Source organism: Tupaia chinensis, unplaced genomic scaffold (genome assembly GCF_000334495.1).
Source record: "Tupaia chinensis unplaced genomic scaffold, TupChi_1.0 Scaffold000455_1, whole genome shotgun sequence".
NCBI lineage: Eukaryota > Metazoa > Chordata > Mammalia > Scandentia > Tupaiidae > Tupaia > Tupaia belangeri.
This window is the reverse complement of record NW_006159963.1, coordinates 505,374-531,779: the sequence shown is the minus strand read 5'-3', so window position 1 is coordinate 531,779 and position 26,406 is coordinate 505,374. Positions and strand designations below refer to the sequence as shown.

Sequence of the window (26,406 nt, the reverse complement as noted above, 5' to 3'; positions counted from 1 at the left end):
CGGCCGGCGGCCGAGCCTCCGCGGGAGGGGGGCAAGATGGCGGCGCAGGCGCTTGCTCTGCTGAGGGAGGGGGGGCGGCCGCAGGCGCTTGCTCTGCTGAGGGAGGTGGCGCGGCTGGAGGCGCCGCTGGAGGAGCTGCGCGCGTTGCAGTCGGTGCTGCAGGCCGTGCCGCTCAGCGAGCTTCGCGAGCAAGCGGCGGAGCTGCGCCTCGGCCCGCTCTTCTCCCTGCTCAACGACAACCACCGGTGAGCCGCCCCCAGGGCTTGAGCGGGGGAATGGGGCACCCTCCGCGTTTGGAGCCGGGGGTGGGTGCGTGGGCGAGGTCGTAGGGTAGGCAGCAAATAACCGAAACGACAGACGGGGGAAGATGGAGTTCAAATCCAGCCTCCGAGGGGTGCCCTCCTCGGCACAAAGTGTGCTATTATATATACACAGGAATAGTCCTACAGATGGTATGCGGAACAATCTGAATAGCCATTAAAAGGGGATTCTAAATGATGAGATATTCCTATGTAAGGCTGTGCAACCATTAAAAAAATTTATGTAGATCTACGAGTGGAAAGATCTCATATAAGTTGTTAAATGAAAAAAAAGAAATGAGAGAAGTTTATGATTCCATTACGTGGAATTTTTTTTTAAAAGATTATCATCTCCCGCCCCTACACCAACTGTATTATAAGGGGGAGCTTTTAAAAAGTTTGTGGGAAATGGGTATTATGAAAAAAAACTGTACGTGAATATCAATGTCTTTGCCAAAATAAATCGTACTTCGATTCCATTTTTCCATGAGTTTTTTGAAGTCCCTTCATATAACTTGAATAACATTGGGAAATCTACAGAGAGAGAGCAGAAACTATTCATTTGAGCATGGGACTTACAGTGGCAGCACAGCAATGTTTACCTTTGCTTACATGCAGGCCGGTGGTGTTTGATTAAAAACACTTTGTATTTGATCATTTAAAAGTTTTTAAATGTTAAAGACCCAGAAATTTCAAAGTGATCTTTCTACTTGAAAGAGTAATGAACCACTGTGTCCACACTGGATGATTTCAGTGGGCTTTCTTGGCTCTGATCTTTTGAGATTCTTCCCTTTTTCATAAATGTTCTCTCTTCATTAAATCCATTAACATTATTAAGATCTGCCTATGAAGTAAGTGTCTAGTCTAAGTTTCCTTTTATAGTGAGTCCTTCCCACACTGCAGTGAACTTCTCAGGTCATTTGACTCAAGGTTTTTTTTTCTCATTTCCCATTGCCTACCGTGTAAAATCATGACTTTTAAGTTTGGTATTCGGGCTTAGCTGTCCTAGGAAAGCCCCAAATCTGAGAGGACTTGCCAGTAATATTTGTTTCCATAGAATACTCCCGGAGAAGGCCAGCAGGGTCACACATGAATTTATGTATTTATAGAAGTAGGACAGAAGCTTGGCTGATGGCTGGCAGAGAATTAGTTGGGCAGAGTACATACCTCGCCTGTAAGATCTGCACAGATACCTTATCTCCAAGGCAAGGGTCTGGTTTCTACATACATTGTTGAGGTTTGCAATAAAAGGTGGGACCAGCAGATGGAGTAATGGCTTTGTTGCTGGACTCCCATGTAGTCAACCACGGTTCAAGTCCAGGACATGGTGTCTTAAACTCACACTGGGCGCATGTGCGTGTGTGTCCAAGATCCCGCAAGGAGAATGGAGGAGAAGGGATTGTGGTGTGGCCATCCCCCCTGGGGGGTGATTTTTCGCTTTCTGTCTCTCTCTGTCTTCTTGGCAAGCGCACACACCTTATAGCAAAAATCTCTCAAAAAAAAAAAAAAAAATGGTATCTCACAAAAAAAAAAAAAAAAAATGGTAGGACCCAGAAGATGGCGTAGTGGTTATGTCGCTGAACTCCACACCAGACACATGTGCCTGTGTGCATGCCCAAGATCCTGAGAGGAGAAAGAGGAGAAGGGATTGTGGCATGGCCATCCCTCCTGGGGGGAGGGGGGGGATTTCTTCCTTTCTGTCTCTCTCTCTCTCTGTCTTTCTGGTGAGTGCACATGCCCTATAGCAAACACCTCTCAAAAAAGAAAAAGTGGACAAAGAGGGACCAGCAGATGGTATAATGGTTACTTTGCTGGACTCCCACATAGTCGACCACAGTTTGAGTCCCAGACCTGTCATCTTCAAACTCATGCTGGGGACGTGTGTGTGCCCAAAATCCCAAGAAGAGAATGGAGAAGGGATTGCAGTGTTGCCATCCCCCCTTGGGGGGCTGATTTCTCACTTTCTATCTTTCTGTCTCTATCTCTCCGGTTAACACACACTCCCTATAGCAAAAATCTCTTTAAAAAAAAAAAAAAAAAAGATGGGGACCAGCAGCTGGCATAGTGGTTAAGGCACTGGACTCCATGTAGCCAATTGAGGTTCAAATCCATATAGCAAAAATTTCTCTTAAAAAAAAAATAAATAAATAAATTATCCAGTTAAAAAAGTGGGCAAAGATGGGGACCAGTAGAGGGCCAGTGGTTAAGACGCTGGATGTGGCCAACTGCAGTTCAACTCCCAGACCTGGAGGTTTGAAACTCATACTAGGCGTGTGTATGTATGTATGTATGTGCACAAGTGCACGCGTGTGCACATGCCCAGAATCCTGAGAGGAGAATGGAGAAGTGATTGCAGCATAACCATCCCCCTAGACTTTCTGTCTCCATTTCTCCAGCAAGCATACATGCCCTATAACAAAAAAAATCTCTAAAAACACAAAAGTGGACCAAAATGGGTCAGCAGGTGGCACGGTGGTTTACACACCGGGTCTCACATGGCTAACTCTGCAGTTCAAGTCCTAGACTCAGGAGCTTCAAAAAACCACTATGGGTGTGGGTCTGTGTGTGTGTGTGTGTGTGTGTGTGTACATGCATGCATGCATGAATGTCCAATGTCCCAAGAAAAGAATGGAGAAGGGATTACTGTGTGGTCATCCTTCTTGGGGGGGTGCTTTATTGCTTTTCTTCTCTGCCTTTCTTTCTCTCGTCCCCAAAAAGCACACGCACCCTATGGCAACAATCTAAAAAAAAGGGGGGGAGGGTGGCAAAAGATTGGAACAAGCTATGTAGATGGAGGGGACCAGCGGGTGGCATGATGGTTAAGGTACTGGACTCCCACATGGCCAACTGCAGTTCGAGTACCAGACCTGGCGGCTTGCTCTCTCACTTTCTCTCCCTCTGGTAATAAAATTTTTAAAAATAATAAAATAATTCAAAATGAAAACAAAACAGAAAAGATATATAGATAGAAAATAAACACATGGAGACCAGCAGATGGCATAATGGTTATGTTTCTGGACTCCCACGTAGTCGACCACAGTTTGAGTTCTAGACCTGGCAGTTTGAAACTCAGCCAGGCAGAATCCTGAGAGGAGAATGGAAGGAAAGGGACTGTGGCATGGCCATCCACCTTGGGGAGGTGATTTCTCACATTCTGTCTCTCTATCTCTCTCTCTCCAGCAAGCACATGCACCCTATTGCAAAAATCTCTTTAAATAAAAGAAAATAAACATATGAAGAAATACTAAACATCATTAGTTATTAAGGAAATGCAAATTGAAATCAGAATGACATTCTATACATCTATTAGAACACGTAAAAAAACGTTTTTACCATAGGGTGCGTGTGTGCTCCCGGATCAGGGGTTGGGGAGGGGAGGGATGGCTACGCCACAATCCCATCCCCTTTTCCAGTCTCCTTTTAGGATTTTGGGCATGCAAACACCTAGTGTGATTCCCAAACCAGATCTGAAACGCGAATCATGCAGGCAGCCAGGTGGGATCCTGCACCTTAACCTCCACGCCACCTGCCAGCCCAGAATGGGTAACATTTTTAGAAGCACTGAAACCCAGGTGTCTGTCAACAGGTAACTGGGTAGATAAAATGTGTACACATACAGTGGGATAGTGTGTGTACCGCTTTAAAAAGAAAGTCTGGGGGGGGAATAAAAAAGGCAAAAAAAAAAAAGTGTTCAGTCAGGTGAGTTTTGAAGATAACACTAAGTGAAATAAGTCATGCACAAAGTACAAATGTTGTATGATTCCATTTACATGATCTATCTAGAGTAGTCGTATTTAGAGAGACAAAAAATACGGTGGTGCTTGCTGGGGACTGGGGGGTAGGGAGAATGGAGAGTACTTAAGGATGCAGAGTTTCAGGTTGAGAAGATGATAAGGTTCTGGGGATGGATGTTGGTAACGGGTACACAACAGTGTGAATGTACTTACTGACCCAGAACTACACATTTAAAAATGGTTTAACATGGTTAATTTTATTTTATGTATAATCTGAATTTTTTTTTGAGAGTTTTTTTTTTTTTTTTGCTATAGGGCGCGTGCGCTCGCCAGACAGACAGAGAGAGACAGAGAGACAGAAAGCGAGAAATCACCCCCCAGGGGGGATGGCCACGCCGCAGTCCCTTCTCCTCCATTCTCTCAGGATCTTGGGCACGCACGCACATGTGCCCGATGTGAGTTTTAAGCCACCGGGTCCGGGACACGAACCACAGTAGACTACATGGGAGTCCAGCGACATAGCCATTACACTAACTGCTGGTCCCCTGAATTTTTATTTTTAAGAAACAGAAACCTGGGGGCTGGCAAGTGGAGTGGTAGTTAGGGTTTAGGACTCCCATGTAGCCGACCATGGTCCCAGTCCTGGGCCTGGCGGCTTTCTTTCTCACTTTCCCTCTCTCTCTGTTTCTCTGTGGTCAAGTTATCCCTGTGGTCAAATTTAAAAAACAATTAAATTAAACAAATAATTAAGAGAAAAAAAAAAAAGGAAGAAGAAACAGAAACCTGTACCTATAAGCAGTCATTCCCCTTTTCCCCTCTCCCTCAAATGATCCCTGTGGTCAAATTTAAAAAACAATTAAATTAAACAAATAATTAAGAGAAAAAAAAAAAAGGAAGAAGAAACAGAAACCTGTACCTATAAGCAGTCATTCCCCTTTTCCCCTCTCCTTCCTTCTCACAGTTCCTGGCAACCAGGAGTCTGCTTTCTGTCTGTCTATTCTGGACATTTCATATAAGTAGAATCATCATCAGAAGGAAGCCTTTTGTGGGACCAGCAGTTAGCGTAATGGCTACGTTGCTGGACTCTATAGTCGACCGTGGTTCGCGTCCCGGACCTGGTGGCTTAAAACTCACGCCGGGTGCATGTGCGTGCGTGCCCAAGATCCCAAGAGGAGAATGGAGGAGAAGGGATTGTGGCGTGGCCATCCCCCCTGGGGGGTGATTTCCTGCTTTCTGTCTCTGTTTCTCTGTCTGGCTAGCGCACACACCCTATAGCAAAAACCTCTTAAAAAAAATAAGAAGGAAGCCTTTTGTGACGAGCTTCTTTGACTTAGCAAAATATTTTCAAGGTTCACTCACGTTGCATGTATCAGTACTTCATTCCCTTTGGGTTTTTTTTTTTCTTTGGGATTGCAGGGAGCACTTTTGTTCACCAGAGATAGAAAAAGCACGCTCTGCCAGTGGGTCTCGGCCACTCCACAGTCCACCCCATCTCCATCTCCATTTCTCTGTCCTGTTGGGAGCATGAAAGTATTTGTACTCACTTTTCTTTTTTTTTTTTTTTTAAGAATTATTTGTTTAATTTTATTTGCTTTTTTTTTTTTAATTTTTAATTTTATGTAGGGCATGCGTGCTTACCAGAGATAGAGGGAAAGTGAGAAATCAAGCCACCAGGTCCAGGACTCAAAACTCAATCAACCACGTGGGAGTCCAGCACCTTAGCCACCATGCCACCTGCTGGCCCCCAGTATGTTTTTTAAAGCCACCAGGGTTGGGACGCAAACCGTGATGGGCTGTGTGGAATCCTGCTCCCTTAACTACTAGATTATGGGGCCAGCCCAAGACTTGATTCCTTTTGATGGCTTAAATGGTCTTCTTTTGTATGATATACCACAGTTAGACATTCGTCAGTTGGTGAACACTTTGAGTTGTTTCCAGTGGTATGAACATTCTGTACAAATTTTTATGTGAACGTGAGTCTTCAGTTATTTTGGGCGTAAAAACATTGTAATCACTACTTTAGGCTCCATTATGCAAAATGGAGTCCTTGACTTAAAAGGGTATGCTCATTTTTTAGGCTTTTGACTTATATTGCATAGTCACCTTCTAAAAAGGTATGGCAGTTTAATGTGAACACCTGTGAATGGTATATTAGCCTATTTGCTTATACTATTAAGAGACATTGTTCTCGAAATACCTTCTGTATTACAACTGGTAGTCGCCAAGTTCTGATTAATTTCCCTCTTCAAGGGCTTTTAGATCTTTTCCCTCCCTCTGCCCTGCTACTCTGGTTCACACCTTCATCATCAGTCTCCATTACTGCCTTCTGATTGCAAATTCTTTTTCTGACACTGATGCACAGAGGTTTCTACAGGTCAGATCTCACCCTGTACCTTCTCTGTTTTCCCACTCCATGGCTTGCCATTGCTGTTTTTGGAAGGAGTCTACATTCCCAGCATGATATAAAAGGCCTGTCAGAATCTGGCTTCTTTGCATCTTCCCAGTTTCTTTTTGCCATTCACCACACCCTTTTATCATCTGCCCACCTTATTCTGCTGCTGCTGTAACAGAACACTACAGACCAAGTAATTTAGAAAGAAAGATCTAGAGGGGCCCACCGGTGGCATGGTGACTAAAGGCGCTGGGGTCCCACATGGCCAACCACGGTTTGAGTTTCAGACCTGGTGGCTTGTTTTCTCACTTTCTCTCTCTCTCATTCTGTCCCTCTCTGATCAAATTAAAATAAATAAAGTTCAATAAAATAATTCTTTTTAAAAAAGAAAGATTTAGAACTGAAAAGCCCAAGACCAGGCCAGGGTTTGTAACTAGTGAGAGCTTTCTTTCTGTGTCATAACAGAAGAAAGGCCTGAGAGCAGGCGAGAGAGAAACTGGGATCCAATTACCTTCTGTCAGGAGCCCACTCTGGAGAAAATGGTATTCATTCATTCCTGAGAGCAGATCCTTCATTACCTAATCACCTCTTAAAAGAGACCTCATTACCTAATCACATCTTTTTTTAAAAATTTTATTCAATGTCATTTATTCATTCATTCATTTATTTTAATTTGACCAGAGAGACACAGAGAGACAGAGAGAGAAGAAAGTGAGAAAGCAAGCCATCACGTCTGGGACCCGAACCATGGTCGGCCATGCGAGAGTGTCCAGTGCCTTAACCACCACGCCACTTGCCGGTCCCCCCAATCACATCTTAAAAACCCCCACCTTCCAGTACATTAGAGTGGCATTTATATTCAGCATAAGTTTTGGAGGATCATGCAGCTCTCCCCCTTTCTGACTTCTGTATCTGTTACAGCTGGTAGTCATCAAGTTACTTGTCAGGTTCCATGAAAGTATACAACTGTTGGGGAACCAGCAGTTAGCGTAATGGCTATGTCGCTGGACTCCCACGTTGTCGACCGCGGTTCGTGTCCCGGTTTTGGAGGATCATGCAGCTCTCCCCCTTTCTGACTTCTGTATCTGTTACAGCTGGTAGTCATCAAGTTACTTGTCAGGTTCCATGAAAGTATACAACTGTCTCGTTTCTCTGTGCCTTTTTATGTGCTAATACCTCCTCTCCCCAGAACACCTTTCTTCTATTAATCGATAACTTCCATTTTTTCGTGAAATGTAGTTTAGATGTGACCCCTCTGGGACGACTTCCCCATATCACGGTACTTACTTTGTTAAGTTCCCATCATTTCAAAGTCTAGCCTGTAGTATTCATGTACCTGACTATAATTTTTCTTTTTTCTGTATCTTCCATTAGACTGAGCTCCTTGAAATAAGAGAATACATCTCTGTCCTTGGTAGCCTGGTACAAGCATGTCTCATAATAGATATTTAGGAAATGTTTAGTACATTAGTAGATGCTGCTGTTTCTGCATGAAGAAGATCCTCAAGGAACTAAGCTTCAGATATCTTGGGATTGTTATTTGCTATCTGGCAGGACATGTCCTAATGAGATCTCTGCTGTCTTCTTTAGGGAACAGACAACTTTATGTGTATCCATTCTGGAGAGATTGCTCCAAGCTCTGGAGCCAGTTCACGTGGCCAGGAACCTCAGGGCTGACCTGCAGAGAGGACTGACTCACCCTGATGATTCTGTGAAAATCCTCACTCTGTCCCAGGTATGAAAGTTTACTGGCACGTGTAAGAAAGAACTGACATTGACCAGCTGTTCTGGGAACCTGCACTAGATGCCTAAGACAGAGAGATGAAGAAAACAGTCTTTCTGTCAGTGGGAAGTGTGTGGTCTCTTCCAATGTGACTAGCTAAATGTGATCTGGGGGATAGACACAAACTAAAGTAAGTTTTACTAATTACCACCTGAATCATTCACTCACCAAGGACTGACTGAATTATTTTATGTGCAAGGCATTGTGCTAATGCTATTGGAGTTACAAAGATAAATAAAACTAACTTCTTTTCTTTAAGGAGCTCCTAGACTAGTGAAAAGACTTGCATGTGTTCAAAAGCTACTCAGCCCTATTAGGTCTTATGATAGTGCCATGAACCAAGTGTTGTAAAGGTAACTAAAGCAGCAAATTAAGACATTAACTTTCAGCTAGGTAACTGGGACAGGGCACTGTTTGAATGAAGAGCTGCCGCTAAGGATTATTTTGTTGAAATATTAGAGTTAATCTAATACATCCTCAACTATGACTTTCCTTTCCTCCTCTTAAAGTTTTATTCAATAAAGAGGGGGACAGTGTCACTTTATTCATCGACCATTTATGTGCCAGACACTGTAGTGGATGATTTAGCTATTTAAACTCATTTGATCTTCATAACTGGAATTAAGTATTATATTCCCATTTGACAGATAAGAATGACTCAAAGAACTTACTTATTGGATTGTCGGAAAAGTCATAATGCATTTTTGCTTAGAAAAATTTGTCATGACAGGGGCCAGCAAGTGGCATAGTGGTTAAAGGCGCTGGACTCCCACATGGCCAACCACGGTTCAAATCTTGGACCTGGTGACTTGCTTTCTCATTTCCTCTCTGTCTCTCTCTGACCAAACTGGAAAATAACAATGATAATAGTAATAAATCAAGTTAAATAAAATAATTCCTTAAAACGAAAAAAAAAAAAAAGAAAGAAAAATTTGTCATGACATTTCTGACAACCCAATTATTTGCCCAAGGTCGATGCAGCTAAACATTGACAGAACTGGGATTTGTATATTTTTCACTTGTTGAACTACCTCAACTTGAAACTCACTATTTTCTTTCAACTATACCATGTATGTGCTTAGTTTTAATGAATTTGGGTTACTTTGAACATTTTTTTTAATTACCCAAAGGGCACACATACTCCCCAGAGAAAGAGAGAGCACCTCTTCCTCCCCAACCCCCAGTAGGGCATGATCACACTACAGTTCCTTCTTCTTCATTTATCTATTCCATCAGAATTTGGGGCATGCACACACATGTGCCCTGGTGTTTTTTAAGTGACCAGAGTGGGATTTGAACTGCATTTGACCATGTAGGATTTGGCTCCCTTAACTGCTGCACTATGGGACTGGCACAGATCAATTTGAATTTTTAATGACTTGTCCTATAACTGTATTTACTAATTACTGAAATAATTACACAGTGAGAATATTTGACCATTGTAGTTTTACATGTTGCCCTGCCTTGGAACAGTGTTTCTAATCATTTTCTTGCTTTTTGGCTTCTTTTTTCCCAGGTTGGAAGAATTGTTGAAAATTCTGATGCCGTTACTGAGATTCTGAATAATTGTGAATTACTGAAACAAATTGTTTATTGTATTGGTGGAGAGAATCTCTCTGTAGCTAAAGCGGTGAGTCTGCTAGAATCCCCAGCTTAAACATGCAGAGACGTTCATGTCCTAAGAGACAAATGAAGGTCTTTTTGATGAAGGGGTGAAGTTTAAAATAGGGAACTTGTGTCATTGGGTTGCAACCTTATGTAAATGGTATCGACTACCTAAATGGTTGTTAAACAAATTCTACCCAATTGGGAACCAGTTGTTGGTGTAATGGCTATGTCGCTGGTCTCCCACGTAGTCGACCGCAGTTCGCGTCCCGGACCCGGTGGCTTAAAACTCATGCCGGGCGCATGTGCGTGCATGCCCAAGATCCCGAGAGGAGAATGGAGGAGAAGGGATTGCGGCGTGGCCATCCCCCCTGGGGGGTGATTTCTCACTTTCTGTCTCTGTCTGTCTGGCGAGCACACGCGCCCTATAGTGAAAACCTCTAAAACAAAAAAAATTGTACCCAAATCTCTCTAAGACACACGTATCTACAGTATCCAATATAGAGCTTACACAGGGTTGCTTGATAAGATACAAAACTTACATAATCTGTATCCCAGTGGGAATACCATATGTCCTTTCCGACTATAAATAGTGATAGCTGAGACAGTGAATGTGCATCGAGAAAGTCGTGTTCCATGTTCTAATTTTTATATCATTCTTACGCAGTAGATAGTAAGAATTCTGCATTTTTGTGATTTATGGGATATTTTCTTTCCTTATAAGGCTATCAAATCCCTGTCAAGAATATCACTGACCCAAGCTGGACTGGAGGCTTTATTTGAAAGCAATCTGCTAGATGATTTGAAAAATGTCATGAAGACAAATGACATTGTTCGGTACAGGGTGTATGAGGTGAGACTAAAACACGCTTTCTGATGTTTACAAAGCAGAATGCAATTAAGGCTTACATTAAAGGGCAAGGTGGCTCTTTAACCTGCACTTATTGAATACATAATCAGTTTCAGGCCTTACCCTAGGTGCTGGAGATGCGTTCCCAGCAGTCGTGTAAGCAATATAAATGGTGTGGTGTATGTACTCTTGGATCGTTGAAAAAGTCATGGCATATCTTTCTGTGTTTTTCTATGCAAAAATGCATTGTGACTTTTCCAGCAACCTAATAGAACAGAAAAAATACTATCGAAAGCAGACTTGGGAAAAATTTGTAATAGTAGTAAGGAGAAGAATTGCGATTTGCGTGAGCTTTGTACTGAGCACTATGCTAACAGCCTCACGTGTGTCATCTTGAATTCTCACAGTAAACCTGGTTCGTTATTAATCATTAACTTCACTGTTGGAGTAATTGACCAAAAGCCACATATTTAATAGGTTGAATATTCAAAATGGAATCCCCTGCAGTCTGATTTCCCCCTCAGAACACTTTCTCCCCATGCATGTCTGAATACCACACTACCGGGGTTTTCCTTCTGCCTCTCTAGCTATTTCGTTTTCCTGTATAGAACCTTTCATTTTTGAGTTCATAAAGGTGAAGTCACGGACTCTGATCTCACAATAGCCTGTACTCATTCATAGACAGTTTTATTCATCTTAAGATTTCAGTTCTTGGGACCAGCAGTTAGCGTAACGGCTATGTCACTGGACTCCCACGTAGTCGACCACAGTTCAAGTCCCGGACCCAGTGGCTTAAACTCACACTGGGCACGTGTGCATGCGTGCCCAAGATCCCCAGAGGAGAACGGAGGAGAAGGGATTGCGGCGTGGCCATCCGCCCTGGGGGGTGATTTCTCGCTTTCTGTCTCTCTGTCTCTCTCTGTCTGTCTGTCTGGCGAGGGCACGCGCCTAATAGCAAAAAACTCTCAAAAAAAAAGATTTCAGTTCTTACCTAGGTGATGATGATTCTCAATCGTAACGTCCGACTCAGGCTTACCTTTTGAGCTCAGCCCTTCGTATCCAACTGCTTACTCTCGCCCCTTTGAACGTATTCTAAGCCCTTCATACTCATGTTCAAACTGAATTCCTATTCTTACTTATCCGTGCTCCTGATACACAGCAGCAACAGACTGGCCAGTGCCGGTAGTTCCTGTAGTTAGGAGTGAGACCTCAAACTCATTCTTCGTGAGGTCTTCTTCTCCCTGCCACATATCCATTTGGTCATCACATCATGTTTGTTTTACTAAACCCGGGCATTTTTCTTGGTATACCCAGCACCATCCTAGACCAACCTACTAGACTACTGTATTTGCGTTCAAGTGGTCTCCCTTCATCCATTTTTTGTCATCCCTAGTCTGTCTATCTTATGCAGTCCCAATGACCTTTTAAAAACTCAAATCGCTTCTGTCACTTCTCTGTATAAAAAACCCTTTAATACCTTCCTAGATCTCAGTAAACCATCAGGACACTGGTTGAATAAGTAAGTGAATGAATGATGGGCAGGATACAAGAAAAATGAGTGGTTTTGATCATCTGATGTTGCTAACTCAGGCTTTTGTACGCTGATTGATGATTCCTTTGGGTAGGAAAAATGCCAATACCTCTGGTTATAATGGAACATTTTTGTGCCAAGATAATCTCTTATGTGTCTTCTCCTATGAAGTTTTTAATTATAAAGACAAATAGTGTATTCTTAAGAATTCAATCAAGTAAATGACCTAGTTCTAGTAATACATTTAACTTACAATGAGATCCAACAGGTTTGGGGCTATAAACCATTTTCCTTTTTCTATTTTTTCTTTCAGCTCATTGTGGAGATTTCTTCTGTATCACCAGAATCTTTAAACTATTGTACCACAAGTGGATTGGTAACCCAGCTCCTGAGAGAGCTGACTGGTGAGGATGTGCTGGTCAGGTGTGTTGGCTGAGAGAGTTCTCAAAGGGAAATGTCCTCTTTTAGAGGGCCAGGATACAACCTTGGGACTTGGCATGATCTTCTGTGTTAGATCTTGTGCCCAGGTTGCAGTCTCATGACTGGCATGTGTCCAGAGAAAGGGCCATAGAACAGTGCCCTCGGTATAGCATGACAACCTGTTGGAACTTCGCAGGCCCCATGTGACAGTCGGTTACTTTCTATGACTGTTCTCTACCCCTAGGCATGTGTGTTCTTAAAAAGTTGCAATCACATGATATCTGCCATTCCATTTTATGTAACATTTTATTGTATGTAATTTTTGGCATAAAATAACAGCTCTGTGGCATGTTGGAAAAAATATGGGCTTTTGAAAATAAGGAAGACTTGGGCTTGCATACCTTTCTACAACTTACTCGCTGTTTTACCTTGGACAAATTATAAGTTTCCTACATCTCAGTTTCCCCATCTCTTAGAACATTAACAACCATAAAGAAGAGACTATGAAGATTAAGTGAATTGACCACAGAAACCAATACAATAGCTGACATAAATCCTCAAAAGAATGTTAATTCCAGTTTCTTTTAGCCGCCCATTCCCCTTACTTCTTGATTGCCTTAGATAGCTGCTAAATGTCTTGTTGAAATTGTACCATTTACGAATATATCCGCACTGTGGAGCATTTGGTTTACTTAAAGTATTTCGCTGTTATAATAGCATTATAGTTACCGTATTTGTTAGGTGTGTATGTGTTTGTGTGTATATGTGTATATGTATATATCTGTGTGTGTGGTTTTCCCTATCTTAAATTGTTTTCTGATTACCTTATAGTTTTTTTGTTTGTTTTTTTTTTAAGTTTGCTGTTTTGCTAGAGGGCATGTATACTTGCCAGAGGGGGAGGAGGGAGTGAAAATGCATCTCCCCACACTCCCCAGATGACCATGCCGCATTCTCTTCTCTGTTCTCCTCTTGGGACTTTTGGGCACACATGCACAGGCGCCCGGCATGATTTTCAAGCCACCGGGTCCTGACCTCACTGGCATATACTCATCATGGACGACAGTACCTCGCTCAAGAAGGAGTAATTGACCAGATTTCTAACATAATCGTTGGGGCCGATTCAGACCCTTTCTCTAGCTTCTATTTGCCAGGTAAGAAACATTGATGCCTATGGAAATGATGGTACATGTTTTGTTTGTGAGTTATCTCTGATAGGAGAAGCCAAGGATTATTTTTCTTAGAGCCAATTCTTTCTAGAAAATATTCACAGCCATTAGATTCAATAGCACCTTAAAAGGATGACTCAGGGACCAGCGGGTAGCTTGGTGGTTAACAGTGAAATATTGAAAGCTTTTCCTCTAAGAGCAGAAACAAGACAAGGATGCCCACTCTGACCCCTTCAATTCAGTATAATACTGGAAGTCCTAGCCAGAGCAATTAGGCAAGAGAAAGAAAGAAAAGGTATCCAAATAGGAAAAACAGAGTTAAATTCTCTCTATGTGAAGACCATGTGATCTTTTCTTTTAAGAATTATTAATCTAGTTTTATTTTTTCACTGTTTTTAAAATAATTATTTATTTGATTTTATTTATTGTTATTTTAATTTTTGTCCATAGGGCACATACATTCACCAGAGAGAGAGAGAGAGTGAGAAAGCAAACCGCCAGGACTGGGACTTGAACTGTGGTCAGCCATGTGAGAGTCCAGTCCTTAACCACCATGCCACCTGCTGGCCCTTGGTTTTCTGAACTGAGAATACATTTCTGTTGGTTTAAGGCACCTAGAAGGCAAGAAAGCAAGCCATTAGGTCCAAGACTCAAACTACAATCAACCATGTGGGAGTCCAGTGTCTTAAGTCCACACCATCTGCTGGCCCCCATTCTGACATTAAAAAAATATATATATCAATACTCTTGAAAATTGCTAATAGAGTAGATTTTAAGTATTACACTATAAAAAAATTAATATATGAGGTAATGCATATTAACTAGCAATTTAGCTATTCCGTAATGTGTACATGTTTCAAGACATGTTGAACACAATAAATAAATATAATTTTTGTCAATTAAAAAAATAATTAAAAGCAATAAAATACTTAAAACTCCTTAAAATTATTTCATTGTATTTATCCAATTTTTTTATTTTGAAAAAAATAAAAAGACACACGGTGGGGCTTGTCCCTAAAAAGGTAGAATCTATTATCCTGGGAATCATGGACTGTTGACTCTGATTTTCTGGAAAAATTAGTGCTGTTTAGGACAGTAGCGTAGCTTTCTTTTGAAGATCATTTAAAGTAAATACAAATACTAATGCAGGGCTGGCCCCATAGCCAGGTAGTTAAGGGAGCCAGATACCATGTGTCCTACTGCATGGGTTTGAATCCCGGCCCTGATGGCTTGAAAAAAACACATAGACCAGCAGATGGCATAATGGTTACGTTGTTGGACTCATGTGTCGCTCGACTCCCATGTAGTCGATCGTAGTTCGAGTCCTGGACCTGATGGCTTAAAACTCAGGACCAGGCATATATGCATGCACACCCAAAATCCCAAGAGCAAACTGAGGAGCAGGGACTGCAGCATGGCCATTCCCCCTGGGGAGTGATTTCTCTCTGTCTTTCTATCTCTTTGTTTCAGTCTAGTGTACATGCCTTATAGCAAAAATCTCTCTTAAACACACACACAGGAGGCATGTGTGTGTGCATGCCCCAAACCCCAAAAAGATGGAGAAATGGAAGAGAAGGGGTTGCAGCATGACATGCCCCATTGGGAGTACTTTCTTCCTGCCCCTTTCCCTGCAGTTCTCTATCTCTCTGGCAGGCACATGTACCTACTGGCAATGAAAAAACCTTAGTACTAATGACACAGTGTATTTCATAGATTCATCCAATTTCTGAGTTGGAATCTTTATATAAGACCACCCTAGCCAGAGTTATTTTTTCTTTAGGTAGTTGAACTTACATTATTGATGAACATATCTGTTTAAAATTGCTTTCCAAATAATGACTCCAAACTTGGCTTTCCTAAAGTTTGAATCCATTGGCCCTTGTTCTTTGCTCTCCTTCTTGCATTTGACAACATTCCAGTGTTTGGACCCAGCTCCCAGCTCCATTGACACCACGGGGTTATCCATTTCTCAGGACTATACATTGCAGGGCCTAGGATGTCTCCTTATGGCCTCTAACTTCCAGACAACACGCTACCCTAACCTCTGTCCTGCTTTTGGCTGGCAGGTTATTACTGTTACTGTGAAAACATAGGCCCTGGGAAAGGCTCTGTAGCCTGGTGGTTAAGGCAGCCAGATCCACATGGCCAACTGTGTGGTTTGAGTCCCTGACCTGGTGGCTTGAGAAACATAACATACAGAGCCTGTGTATGTGCTTGCCCAAAGCCCTAAAAGGAGGGGAGGGAGATGGAGGAGAAGGGATTGTAATGTGACCCTTCTCCATGGAGGACGCTTTTTCCTTTATCTCTCTCTGGCAAGCACATGTGTACTCTAGCAAAAGAAAAAAGAAAAGAAAACCTAGAACCCACAGTTTTTGTTATCTTGCTCCTCTATTAAAAGGTATTTTTGTGGGGGCTAGCAGGCAGCATAGTGGTTAAAGCACTGGACATCCACATGACTGATCTCGGTTTGAGTCCCGGACCTGGCAGCTTGCTTTCTCACTTTATCTCTCTCTCTGTCTATCTTTCTCTGGTCAAATTCAAAATAAAAAATAAATGTTTTAAGAAATGTATTCTTGTAAATATTTTTAGGATTCGTGAAGTTTTTTGGGAACTTGGCGATCATGGATAGTCCTCAACAGATCTGTGAGCGTTATCCTGTCTTTGTGGAAAAAGTCTTTGAAATGGCAGAGAGCCAGGACCCCACAATGATTGGTGTAGCAGTAGACACAATTGGAATTCTCGGATCCAGTGTTGAAGGAAAGCAGGTTTTACAGAAAACAGGTTGGTATGACTTGTCTTGGCTTCCTTTAAGGACAGTTCAATTTTTGACAGATGCTCAATGTATAAGTTCATTTATTGGTATTGATACATTGTAAAAATTACTTTTATGGGTGGCAGTCCTCTTATCCATGACTTTGAACTCATCTTTAAGAGTCTCATCATTGGAAATTTTTTTTTTTTTTGAGAGTTTCTTGCTAAAGAAGCATGCCCTCACCAGAAAGAGACAGAGAGGCAGAAAGTGAGATATCACCCCCCAGGGGGCATGGCCACACCACAGTTCCTTCTCCTCCATTCTCCTTTGGGATCTTGGGCACACATGCACATGCGCCCAGCATGAGTTTAAGCCACCGGGTCTGAGACCCGAGACTCGAACTGCGGTCGACTACATGGGAGTCCAGCAACATAGCCATTATGCTAACTGCTGGTCCCACTACTGGAAATTCTTTCTTACTTGTCATCATTAAGAATTCTACCACCTGGGTAGCAGATGGTGTAGTGGTTAAGGTACTGGGCTCACATGTGGCCAAACGTGATCCGAGTCCCAGACTGGCGGCTTGAAACTCACGTCAGGCACGTGTGCATGTGTGCCCAAAATCCCAAGAGGAGAAGGGATTGTGGCATGGCCATTCCCCCTGTGGGGTGGTTTCTTGCTTTCTGTCTGTCTCTACTGAGCGCATGTGCCCTAATAGCAAAAATCTCTCTCAAAAAAAAAAAGTTCTACCAACCAATTTGGACCAAACACTATGTCCTTTGTATGTCTTCCTCGAACTGTAATCATGGTACAAAATGGCCCAATTCTAACACCAGCTTAGCTTTGAACTTTACTTACTCCATTCGTTTTTCTAGGCCATTTTCTCATTTATAAAAAGGTGTAACTACATCTTAGGTTATAAATATTTAATGAAATTTTGTTTTGTATTTGTAATGTCAAGGAAGGAAAGGAAACAATTTTATAAGATTTTATGTTAAGAAATATTCCTACAGGGGGCTGGACTCCCACGTGGCTGACTACTGTTCAAGTCCCAGACCTGGCAGCTTGGTTTCTCACTTTCTCACTCTCTTTCTTTCTCTCTCTTTCACTCTGGTCAAATTTAAATAAATAAATAAATAAGTAAATAAAGTTAAATAAAATAATTTGACTGAAATATTTAAAAAAATATTCTTACAGTATATTTCTTAATATCTGAACATGACAAATTCCACACAAGAAAAAATATGCAGCACTGTTCTTTAAACTCCTGTCAAGGGGGCTGACAAGCAGTGTGGTGGTTAAGGCACTGGACCCCCACATGACTGACTGTGGTTTGAGTCCCTGACCTGGCAGCTTACTGTTTGATTTTCTCTCTTTCTGGTCAAATTTAAAACAAAACAAAACAATAATAACGATAATGAATAAAATTAAATAATTCTTTTAAAAAAACTTGTGAAATATATGCTAAAAACGAATGTGCTAATCATTAGCACAACTAATATCCTTAATATAAGTAGTTTTCTAAGTACTTTTACTGGTGACACATAATCCTTTAATTCTGCAAAGAGCTTACTGTTGACATTCTCACTTTACAGCTAAGGTAGCTGAGCCTCAGAAAAGTTAAGAAAATTTCCTTTTCCTTTTTTTTTTTTTGGAAGAGTTTTTTGTTATAGGGCACGTGTACTCACCAGACAGAAAGCAAGAAATCACCACCCAGGGGGGAAGGCCACACTATAGTCCTTCCTCCTCCGTTCTTTCAGGATTTTGGGCACGCACACACACTGGCCTGAGCTTTAAGCTGCCAGGTCTGGGACTTGAACCACAGTCGACTATGTGGGAATCCAGCAACATGACCATTATGTTGTCTGCTGGTCCCAAAATTTTCTAAGATCATATAGGGTGGGGCAGCTGCTACTCAAATCCAGGTCTTTTGATTCGTCCTGTACTTATATTATGCTGCATTTTGTATGATTGTGTGTTTGGGGCCTGTCATTTGGTCTCTGGACTACATGCTTGTTTTTGTGTTGACTTAGGTTGGTAAGATTCACAGTTGATGAAAGAATACTTCCAAGAATCTCATTTTCATATCACACTCGTTAGGATGGCTATTAAAAAGGAGGGGTACAGACACTGGTGCAAAACACAACTCTCTCTGAGGCTGACCTACTTGGGAATGTCCTAGATTTGGATCCAGAGACCTCCTTGCGTATCCTGGGCACATGTGTGCCTGTGGTCCAGGGCTGGCTAAAGATGTAGGTGAATTGTTGCTTCAGGGCCTTGTTCAGAAGCCAGCCCCATAGCCGAGTGGTTAAGTCAAATCCCACAGGCTGATTGCAGTTTGAATCCCAGTCCTGGTGGCTTGAAATACACAGGCCACATGTGCACGCATGCCCCAAATTCCAACAGGGTGGAGAGGAAAGAGGTAGTAGAGGGATTGTGGCATGACCACACCGCGGCGAGGAGTGCTTTCCCCTGCTCCTCCCATCGCTCTTCCCCCCTTTCTTTCTGTGTGTCTGTCTCTGTCAAAAGCTTGCATCCTCTGGCAGTTTAAGACCAAAAAAAAAAAAAAGAGGTTGTCTTACTGGGGAGATTATCTTTCTGTCTTTTTGTCTGTCTGTCTATCTCACTCATGGAAGAAATTTATTTATTTATTTATGCATGCATGCTGTTGAGCATTCACTCTTATCAGAGAGAAACAGATGGAGACAGTAAGAGGGCAAGTGAGAAATCACCCCCCGGGGAGGATGGCCACACCACAGTCCCTTCTCCTCCATTCTTTCTGGGATTTGGGGCACACATGCTCATGCACCTGGTGTGATTTTTCAAGCCACTAGGTCTGGGACTCCAACTGCGATTGGCCCTGTGTGTCCAGCACCTTAACCACCATGCCACCTGCTGGCGCCAATAAATAACCTTTTAAAAACATAAAATAACAAATGTTATTATGTGGAGAAATTGTAACCCTTATGCTTTCTGTTGAGATGTAAAGTGGTAAAACTGCTGTGCCTTACTGGCACTGAGCTGTACGCCAGAAAACGGTTAAAACGGTAGCTTTTTACCACAATAAAAAAACTCATTGTGATCTTTCAAAGGGACTCGCTTTGAACGCTTGCTCACGAGAATAGGACATCAAGCAAAAAATGCCTCGACGGAGCTAAAAATCAGATGTTTGGATGCAGTTTCAGCTCTCCTGTTGTTACCAGTGAGTAAACTGGGAAATTAATGAAAGACAGCAGGGTGTATTTGGGAGAATAAGTCTATCTTAGGTCAATATAATACTGAGTACCTTAATGCAAATATGGACCGAGTTTGTGCTGTCTTTCTCACTTTTTAGTGAAAGAAGATAACCCTCATTATATTATCACTAGTGACATTTTTAAGTTAAAGTGGAGTCATACAGTGTTAGAACTGAAGAGACTCTGGAGATTTTCTCTTTTTTTAAAAAAAAAAAGAGAGGGGACCAGCAGGTGGCGTGGTGGTTAAGGTGCTGGACACTCCCACATGGCCGACCAGGGTTCGAGTCCTGAATCCGATGGCTTGCTTTCTCACTTCCTCTCTCTCTCACTCTCACCCTCTGGCTCTCTCTGGTCAAATTTAAAAAAATAATAATGAATAATGAATGAATAAATACAAAATAAAATAAATAATTTAAAAAAAAAAAAAGAGAGAGAGAAACTGGAAAAGGTCTGGACTGGGTGTGAAGAAGAGTGCTTCAGAAGTAGCCAAGGACGGGACCAGCAGATGGCATAATGGCTAAATTGCTGGACTCCCATGTAGTCAACTGCAGTTCGAGTCCCGGACCCGGTGGCTTAAACTCACACTGGGTGCGCATGCATGCGTGCCCAAGATCCCTAGAGGAGAGTGGAGGAAAAGGAATTGCGGCGTGGTCACCCCCCTGGGGGTGTTTTCTCGCTTTCTGTCTCTGTCTTTCTGGCGAGCGTATACGCCCTATAGCAAAAACCTCTCCAGGAAGGAAAAAAAAAGAATTAGCCAACGTCGCACAGCACATAAAAGACAGAGGGCTGCCACAGCCCATGGTTTCCTGGCTTCCGGGTAGGTACTTTCTCCTAGTATGTTAACCTTGTCATGCGATTTCTCTTTTCTGTCCTGAAGCCCGAGCAGCAGACTGATGACCTCCTGAGGATGACCGAATCCTGGTTTTCCTCTCTGTCTCGGGACCCACTGGAGCTCTTCCGTGGCATCAGTAATCAGCCCTTCCCTGAACTGCATTGTGCTGCCTTGAAAGTGTTCACGGTGGGTGTTCTCTTCTCGTCCTGGGTCCTTCTAGGACTCTCCTAGAAGTGAGTGCTCAGAATAAGCCAGTCTCTGGGCCATGCTGGGGGCAGACAGTGCGTTGTAGTTTCTGCCTTCTGCTACCCAGAGACTCATGAGGAAGACAGCTGTGCAAACAGACTGACATTAGGTGCTGTTTGAGGCTTGGACAGTGATCTAGGACCAGAGAATTAACCTACTCCTTATCTGCCACCTTCTATTGACCCAGCCCTGGTCTTCCCGAGCCCTGTTTCCTGCCATTCCCCTTCTGGCACTTCATACTCTAGTGACACCGAACTGCTCTTTTCAAATCTCTGGACCTTTGCCATGCTCCCTGCATCCAGCTCTCTTCCTTCCCTTTCCTGGTTAACTTCTTACTCACTTTGCAAGGAGCAGCTCAGGTATCTCTTCAAATATACTTTTCTGAAACGGAGGAGGAGGAAAATGCATAAAGACTTTTTTTTATTTTTGAGAGGTTTTTGTTACAGGGCACATGCGTTCGCCAGAGAGACAGAAAACAAGAAATCACCCCCCGGGGGGATGGCCACGCTGCAGTCTCTCCTCTATTCTCCTCTCAGGATCTTGGGCACGCATGCACATTGTGCCCTGTGTGAGTTTAAGCCACCAGGTTCGGGACTCGAACTACTGGGGAGCCCGGAAACTTAGCCATTATGCTAACTGCTGGTCCCGCATAAAGGCTTTTCTTTCATGTAGCTTCCTGTCTGTTGAGGGAAACAGGCAATAAATATAATTGAATAGTTACTTACATTTATAGCTGTTGGTATGGATTCTACCTCTGTATTCTATTTATTATATTGTGTCAAAAAATGTTTATTGAACCTTGTCACTTAAATACTATTTGTTCAGAGCAGGAACCATACCTATCTTTTTTTAAAAAATAATTATTTTATTCATTTTAATTTGACCAGAGAGAGACACAGAAAGAGAGAGAGTGAGAAAGCAAACCACCAGGTCCAGGACTCGAACCGTAGTCAGCCATGTGGGAGTGTCCAGCGCCTTAACCACCACGCCACCTGCTGGTCCCCAACCATATTTATCTTTGTAGGCCTAGCACCTACCATGGCCTGGCTCATGGAAGTGTGGCAATCACTTTAGTAATATCATCAAAAATGAGAACTCTAGGGAACCTGCAGTTAGCGTAATAGCTATGTTGCTGGACTCCCATGTAGTCGACCGCGGTTCGTGTCCCAGACCCGGTGGCTTAAAACTCACGCTGGGCGCATGTGCGTGCGTGCCCAAGATCCCGAGAGGAGAAGGGATTGCGGCGTGACCATCCCCCCGGGGGGTGATTTCTTGCTTTCTGTCTCTATGTCTCTCTCTGTCTGCCTGGCAAGCGCACGCACCCTATAGCAAAAAAAAACCTCTCCAAAAAAAAAAATGAGAACTCCAGCAGCATACTTGGCCTAGACTGAGCAGGAACAAGGAGAGTGGAGGGGACAAGAGAGAGACAGTTCCTAAAAATGAGATACATCATCTGGGTCTTGAAAGATACAGACATTCCTATCATCTTTCAGAAAGTGTGTTTTAGGCTGCTCTGCCTAAACGGTCATGGTGTGAGATGGCCACTTAGGCTCCTGCCGTGGGTTATTTGTTCATTCTGTTTCTGCTCATCTGTTATACCTTATTCTCTCCTTAGTTGGCCGCTGTGTTAGAAATAAGTTTTTATTTGCTGATTGGAACGGCTATTTTTATTTCTGCCTACCCTTTATATTTAAATGGCTGTTGTTAACTAGGTCAGTGTTTCTCACTAAACTTCCTGTGAAAACGTGGATTCTGATTCAGTAGTTCTGGGGTCGAGCCTGAGACTCTGACTTTCTAGCGAACTCCTAGGTGATGCTGACGCTGCTGGTCTGGGGACACATTTCGAGAGGAAGAAACTAGACCATAGACTAGATCGTTACTTGTTCTTTATTAAAATAGTAGGAAGGTTTTCAGAAAACATTCTAAAACTTGCTTCTTTGTTATTTCAAAACTTGGGCAAGACTGAGAAGTAGAATTTTTTTTTTTTGAGAGTTTTTTGCCATAGGGCGCGTGCGCTCGCCAGACAGACAGAGTCAGACAGAGAGACAGAAAGCGAGAAATCACCCCCCGGGGGGGATGGCCACACCACAATCCCTTCTCCTCCATTCTCCTCTTGGGATCTTGGGCATGCACACACACGCGCCCAGCGTGAATTTAAGCCACCGGGTCTGGGACGTGAACCACAGTCGACTACGTGGGAGTCCAGCTACATAGCTATTACGCTAACTGCTGGTCCCAGAAGTAGAAATTTTTTAAATCGCATAAATCCATACCTGTTTGTTGTGTTTTTGTTGTTGTTGTTGTTGTTGTTGTTTTTACCTATGTATTTTGTATTATATATTGGATTGTTGGAAAAGTCATGATGTATTTTTCTGTGCCAAAATGCATGATGACTTTTCCAAACCCAACATTTTGGTGCAGTATTTCAAACGTAGAGTCAGACCCTGTGACCTCTGCCTGCCCCATTACCCTCTCTTCTTCTCTGAACATTGTACTGTCAGGAATTCAGGGTTTCCAGGCCCACACGTGACTTCATATTTTTGCTACAGAGTGTATGTATCCTTAACAAAATACAGCATAGGTTTTTTTTTTATTTATTCTTAAGCTTTGTAAATGGTATCATGCTGTTCATATCATTCTGTAATTTGCTTTTTCTCTTCTACATTGGTTTTAAATTTTACCTGTGTTAAAATAGGCAGTGAGAGGGGCAGCAGGTGACATGGTGGTTAAGGAGACTGGACTCCCACATGGCTGACCATGGTTCGAGTCCCAGATGTGGTGGCTTGTTTTCTCACTTTCTCTCTCTCTCTCTCTCTCTCTCTCTCTCTCATACTCTTTCCCTCTCTGGTCAAATTAAAATAAATAAATAAAAATAAAGGTTTTTAAAAAATAGGCAGTGAGAAAGTATTTTATTAGATAGCTACAATATGCTGTTCTGCTATAAATGAAGATTTAGATAGAATCTATTACAAATAGATACAAATCTATTCACTGCAATGAATAATCTTTTTTGAGAGAGAGAGGTTTTTGCTATAGGGTACTTGCATTCACCAGAAAGACAGAGAGAGACAGAAAGACAGAAAGCGAGAAATCACCCCCCCAGGGGGGATGGCCACACTGCAATCCTTTCTCCTCCATTCTCCTCTTGGGATCTTGGGCACACATGCACATGTGCCCAGCGTGAGTTTAAACCACCAGGTCCGGGAATCAAACTGCTGGTGGCTATGTGGGAGTCCAGCGACATAGCCATTATGCCAACTGCTGGTCCTGGAAGTTATTACATTTTATTACTACTATTTTTTAATCTGATGAGAGAGAGACACACACAGAAAGAGAGAGGGAAAGCGAGAAAGCCAGCCACCAGGTCTGCGATTCAAACCATGGTTGGCCATGTGGGAGTCCAGTGCCTCAACCACCATGCCACCTGGTGGCCACTGCGATGAACATTCTTGAAAATACCATCTTGTGCACTTGTATGAAAGTGTCTTCAGGGTAGTCTCCTATCGTTTTTTTGTTTTTCCACTACTATAATCATGCCTTGTGTATAACTTAGAGCTGTTTTTGTATTTATTTTTTTTTTTTCACGTAACAGATTTACCTAAATCATTATCTATTTTTTGTCAAGTTTTCTCTTTTTTTAAGATTTTTTGCCATAAGGCATGTGCATTTGTGAGAGAGAGAGAAAGAGAGGGAAGGTGAGAAATCATCCCCCGGGCGAGGGGGGGGATGGCTACACAGTTCCTTCTCCATTCTCCTCTCTGCGAGTTGGGCATGCATACACACAAGCCTCCAGGTTTGGGACTCAAACTGCAGAGTTGGCTATGTGGAATCCAGCACCTTAACCACCATGTTGCCTGCTGATCATGTAAACATTATTCTTTTTAGATTTTTGCCATAGGGTACCTGTACTTGCTGCCAGGGGTAGAGAGAGAGAGAGAAAGAGAGAGAGAGAGAGAGAAAGAAAGTGAGAAATCACCCCCTTGGATGATAGCTACTCCACAATCCCTTCTCCATTCTTGTTTCAGGATTTGGGGCACATGTGCACAGGCGCCCAATGTGTTCTTCAAGATGTTAGGTCTGGGACTTGAACCACAGTCAGCCATGTGGGAGACCAGCGCCTTTAATCACCATGCCACTTGCCGCCCCCCCTTCGCCATTCTTGTTTCAGGATTTGGGGCACATGTGCACAGGCACCCAATGTGTTCTTCAAGATGTTAGGTCTGGGACTTGAACCACAGATTTGACCAGCACCTTCACCATGCCACCAGCACCTTTACCATGCCACCTGCTGGCCCCATTAGCCTTAAAGTTTGTTTTTGATTGCTGTCTACCGTAATTTACCTAACCATTCCTCCATTATTAGACACTTATATTGTGACTTTTACACAGCGATAAACATCTTTATATACAAAGCTTTTTATTATTGTGTCGTGGGGAAAGTTTCTATGCAAAAAAATGTGTCATGACTTTCCTGATGACCCAATATTTAGAATTATTCTCTTAAATTAGATTCATAGGAGAGAATTTATTTGGACAAAAGTTTATGTTTCCAAGATTCACATGATCACATTTCTTTCTAAGTGTCGTGTTATTCCATTGACAAACTTAAGATTCAGAGGAGTTACGTTCTTTCTACCTTCCATTTCAGGCCATCGCAAACCAACCCTGGGCTCAGAAACTCATGTTTAACAGTCCAGGTTTTGTAGAATATGTGATGGACCGGTCTGTGGAACATGACAAAGCTTCAAAGGACGCCAAATATGAACTGGTAAAAGCACTTGCCAATTCTAAGACAATTGCAGAAATCTTTGGGAACCCAAATTATTTGAGGCTCAGAACTTACCTGAGCGAAGGCCCATACTATGTGAAACCTGTTTCCACGACAGCAGTAGAAGGAGCTGAATGATTTCTTCTAGAAGCTTCATAGAGAAGAGCCATGTTTTGACCAGAACCTCTCCTAAGGTGTTTGCATCCACTGAGTCTATATTTCACCAAATACTTTCCTCCCACATTTATCGTGGAGCATCTCAGCAGCCAATGTTGTTTGGCTTCTCTGTTGAAATTCAAAGTGGAGCCAGGAGTTTGGAATACATTATAGCAGGCAAACTGGGCCCTAACGGTGTTTTTCAGATTCCTTTGACCACTTTAGTCTTTGTAACAAGATGAAAGTATTGTTCGTCTCAGAAATTTTCATGCACATACAGTCTTATTTAAAAATATACTTCAGGGGCCAGCAGATGGCGTGGTGGTTAAGGATGCTGGGCTCCCATATGGCCGACCACTGTTTGAGTCCCGGACCTGGTGGCTTGCTTTCTCACTTTCTCTCTCTCTCTCTGTCCCTCTCTTCTCAAATGTAAATAAATAAATAATGTTAAATATAATTCTTCTAAAACATATATATATATACTTAAAATTAAGTGGAACCAAATTGTTTCGAATTATCGTCCCATTTTTGGTTTTGTTTGTGTTAGTTTTCCTTTTTGTCCTTTTCCCCTTCTTCCACTGTTGAAGTCTGGGACATAGTCTTCAAATAATTAGTAGTAGGGAATCTTAAAATTAT

General features: G+C 42.5%; 1 protein-coding gene across 1 annotated transcript; it reads left to right on the top strand.

The window, feature by feature from the left end:
* PSMD5 (proteasome 26S subunit, non-ATPase 5) lies at positions 1–26,406 on the top strand. The gene is made up of 12 exons (XM_014590514.2): positions 1–48; positions 85–245; positions 8,016–8,160; positions 9,725–9,838; positions 10,538–10,666; positions 12,508–12,621; positions 13,356–13,363; positions 13,632–13,765; positions 16,370–16,561; positions 19,625–19,734; positions 20,646–20,786; positions 25,495–26,406. Exons 1-12 carry the CDS (start codon positions 37–39, stop codon positions 25,750–25,752), a joined length of 1,518 nt encoding a protein of 505 aa, XP_014446000.1. The 5' UTR covers positions 1–36; the 3' UTR covers positions 25,753–26,406.

Coding starts and splice junctions, on each gene's coding strand:
- PSMD5 (XM_014590514.2), top strand. Junction 13,766..16,369: donor CTCTAGCTTCTATTTGCCAG/GTAAGAAACATT, acceptor AAATATTTTTAG/GATTCGTGAAGTTTTTTGGG. Junction 16,562..19,624: donor GCAGGTTTTACAGAAAACAG/GTTGGTATGACT, acceptor GATCTTTCAAAG/GGACTCGCTTTGAACGCTTG.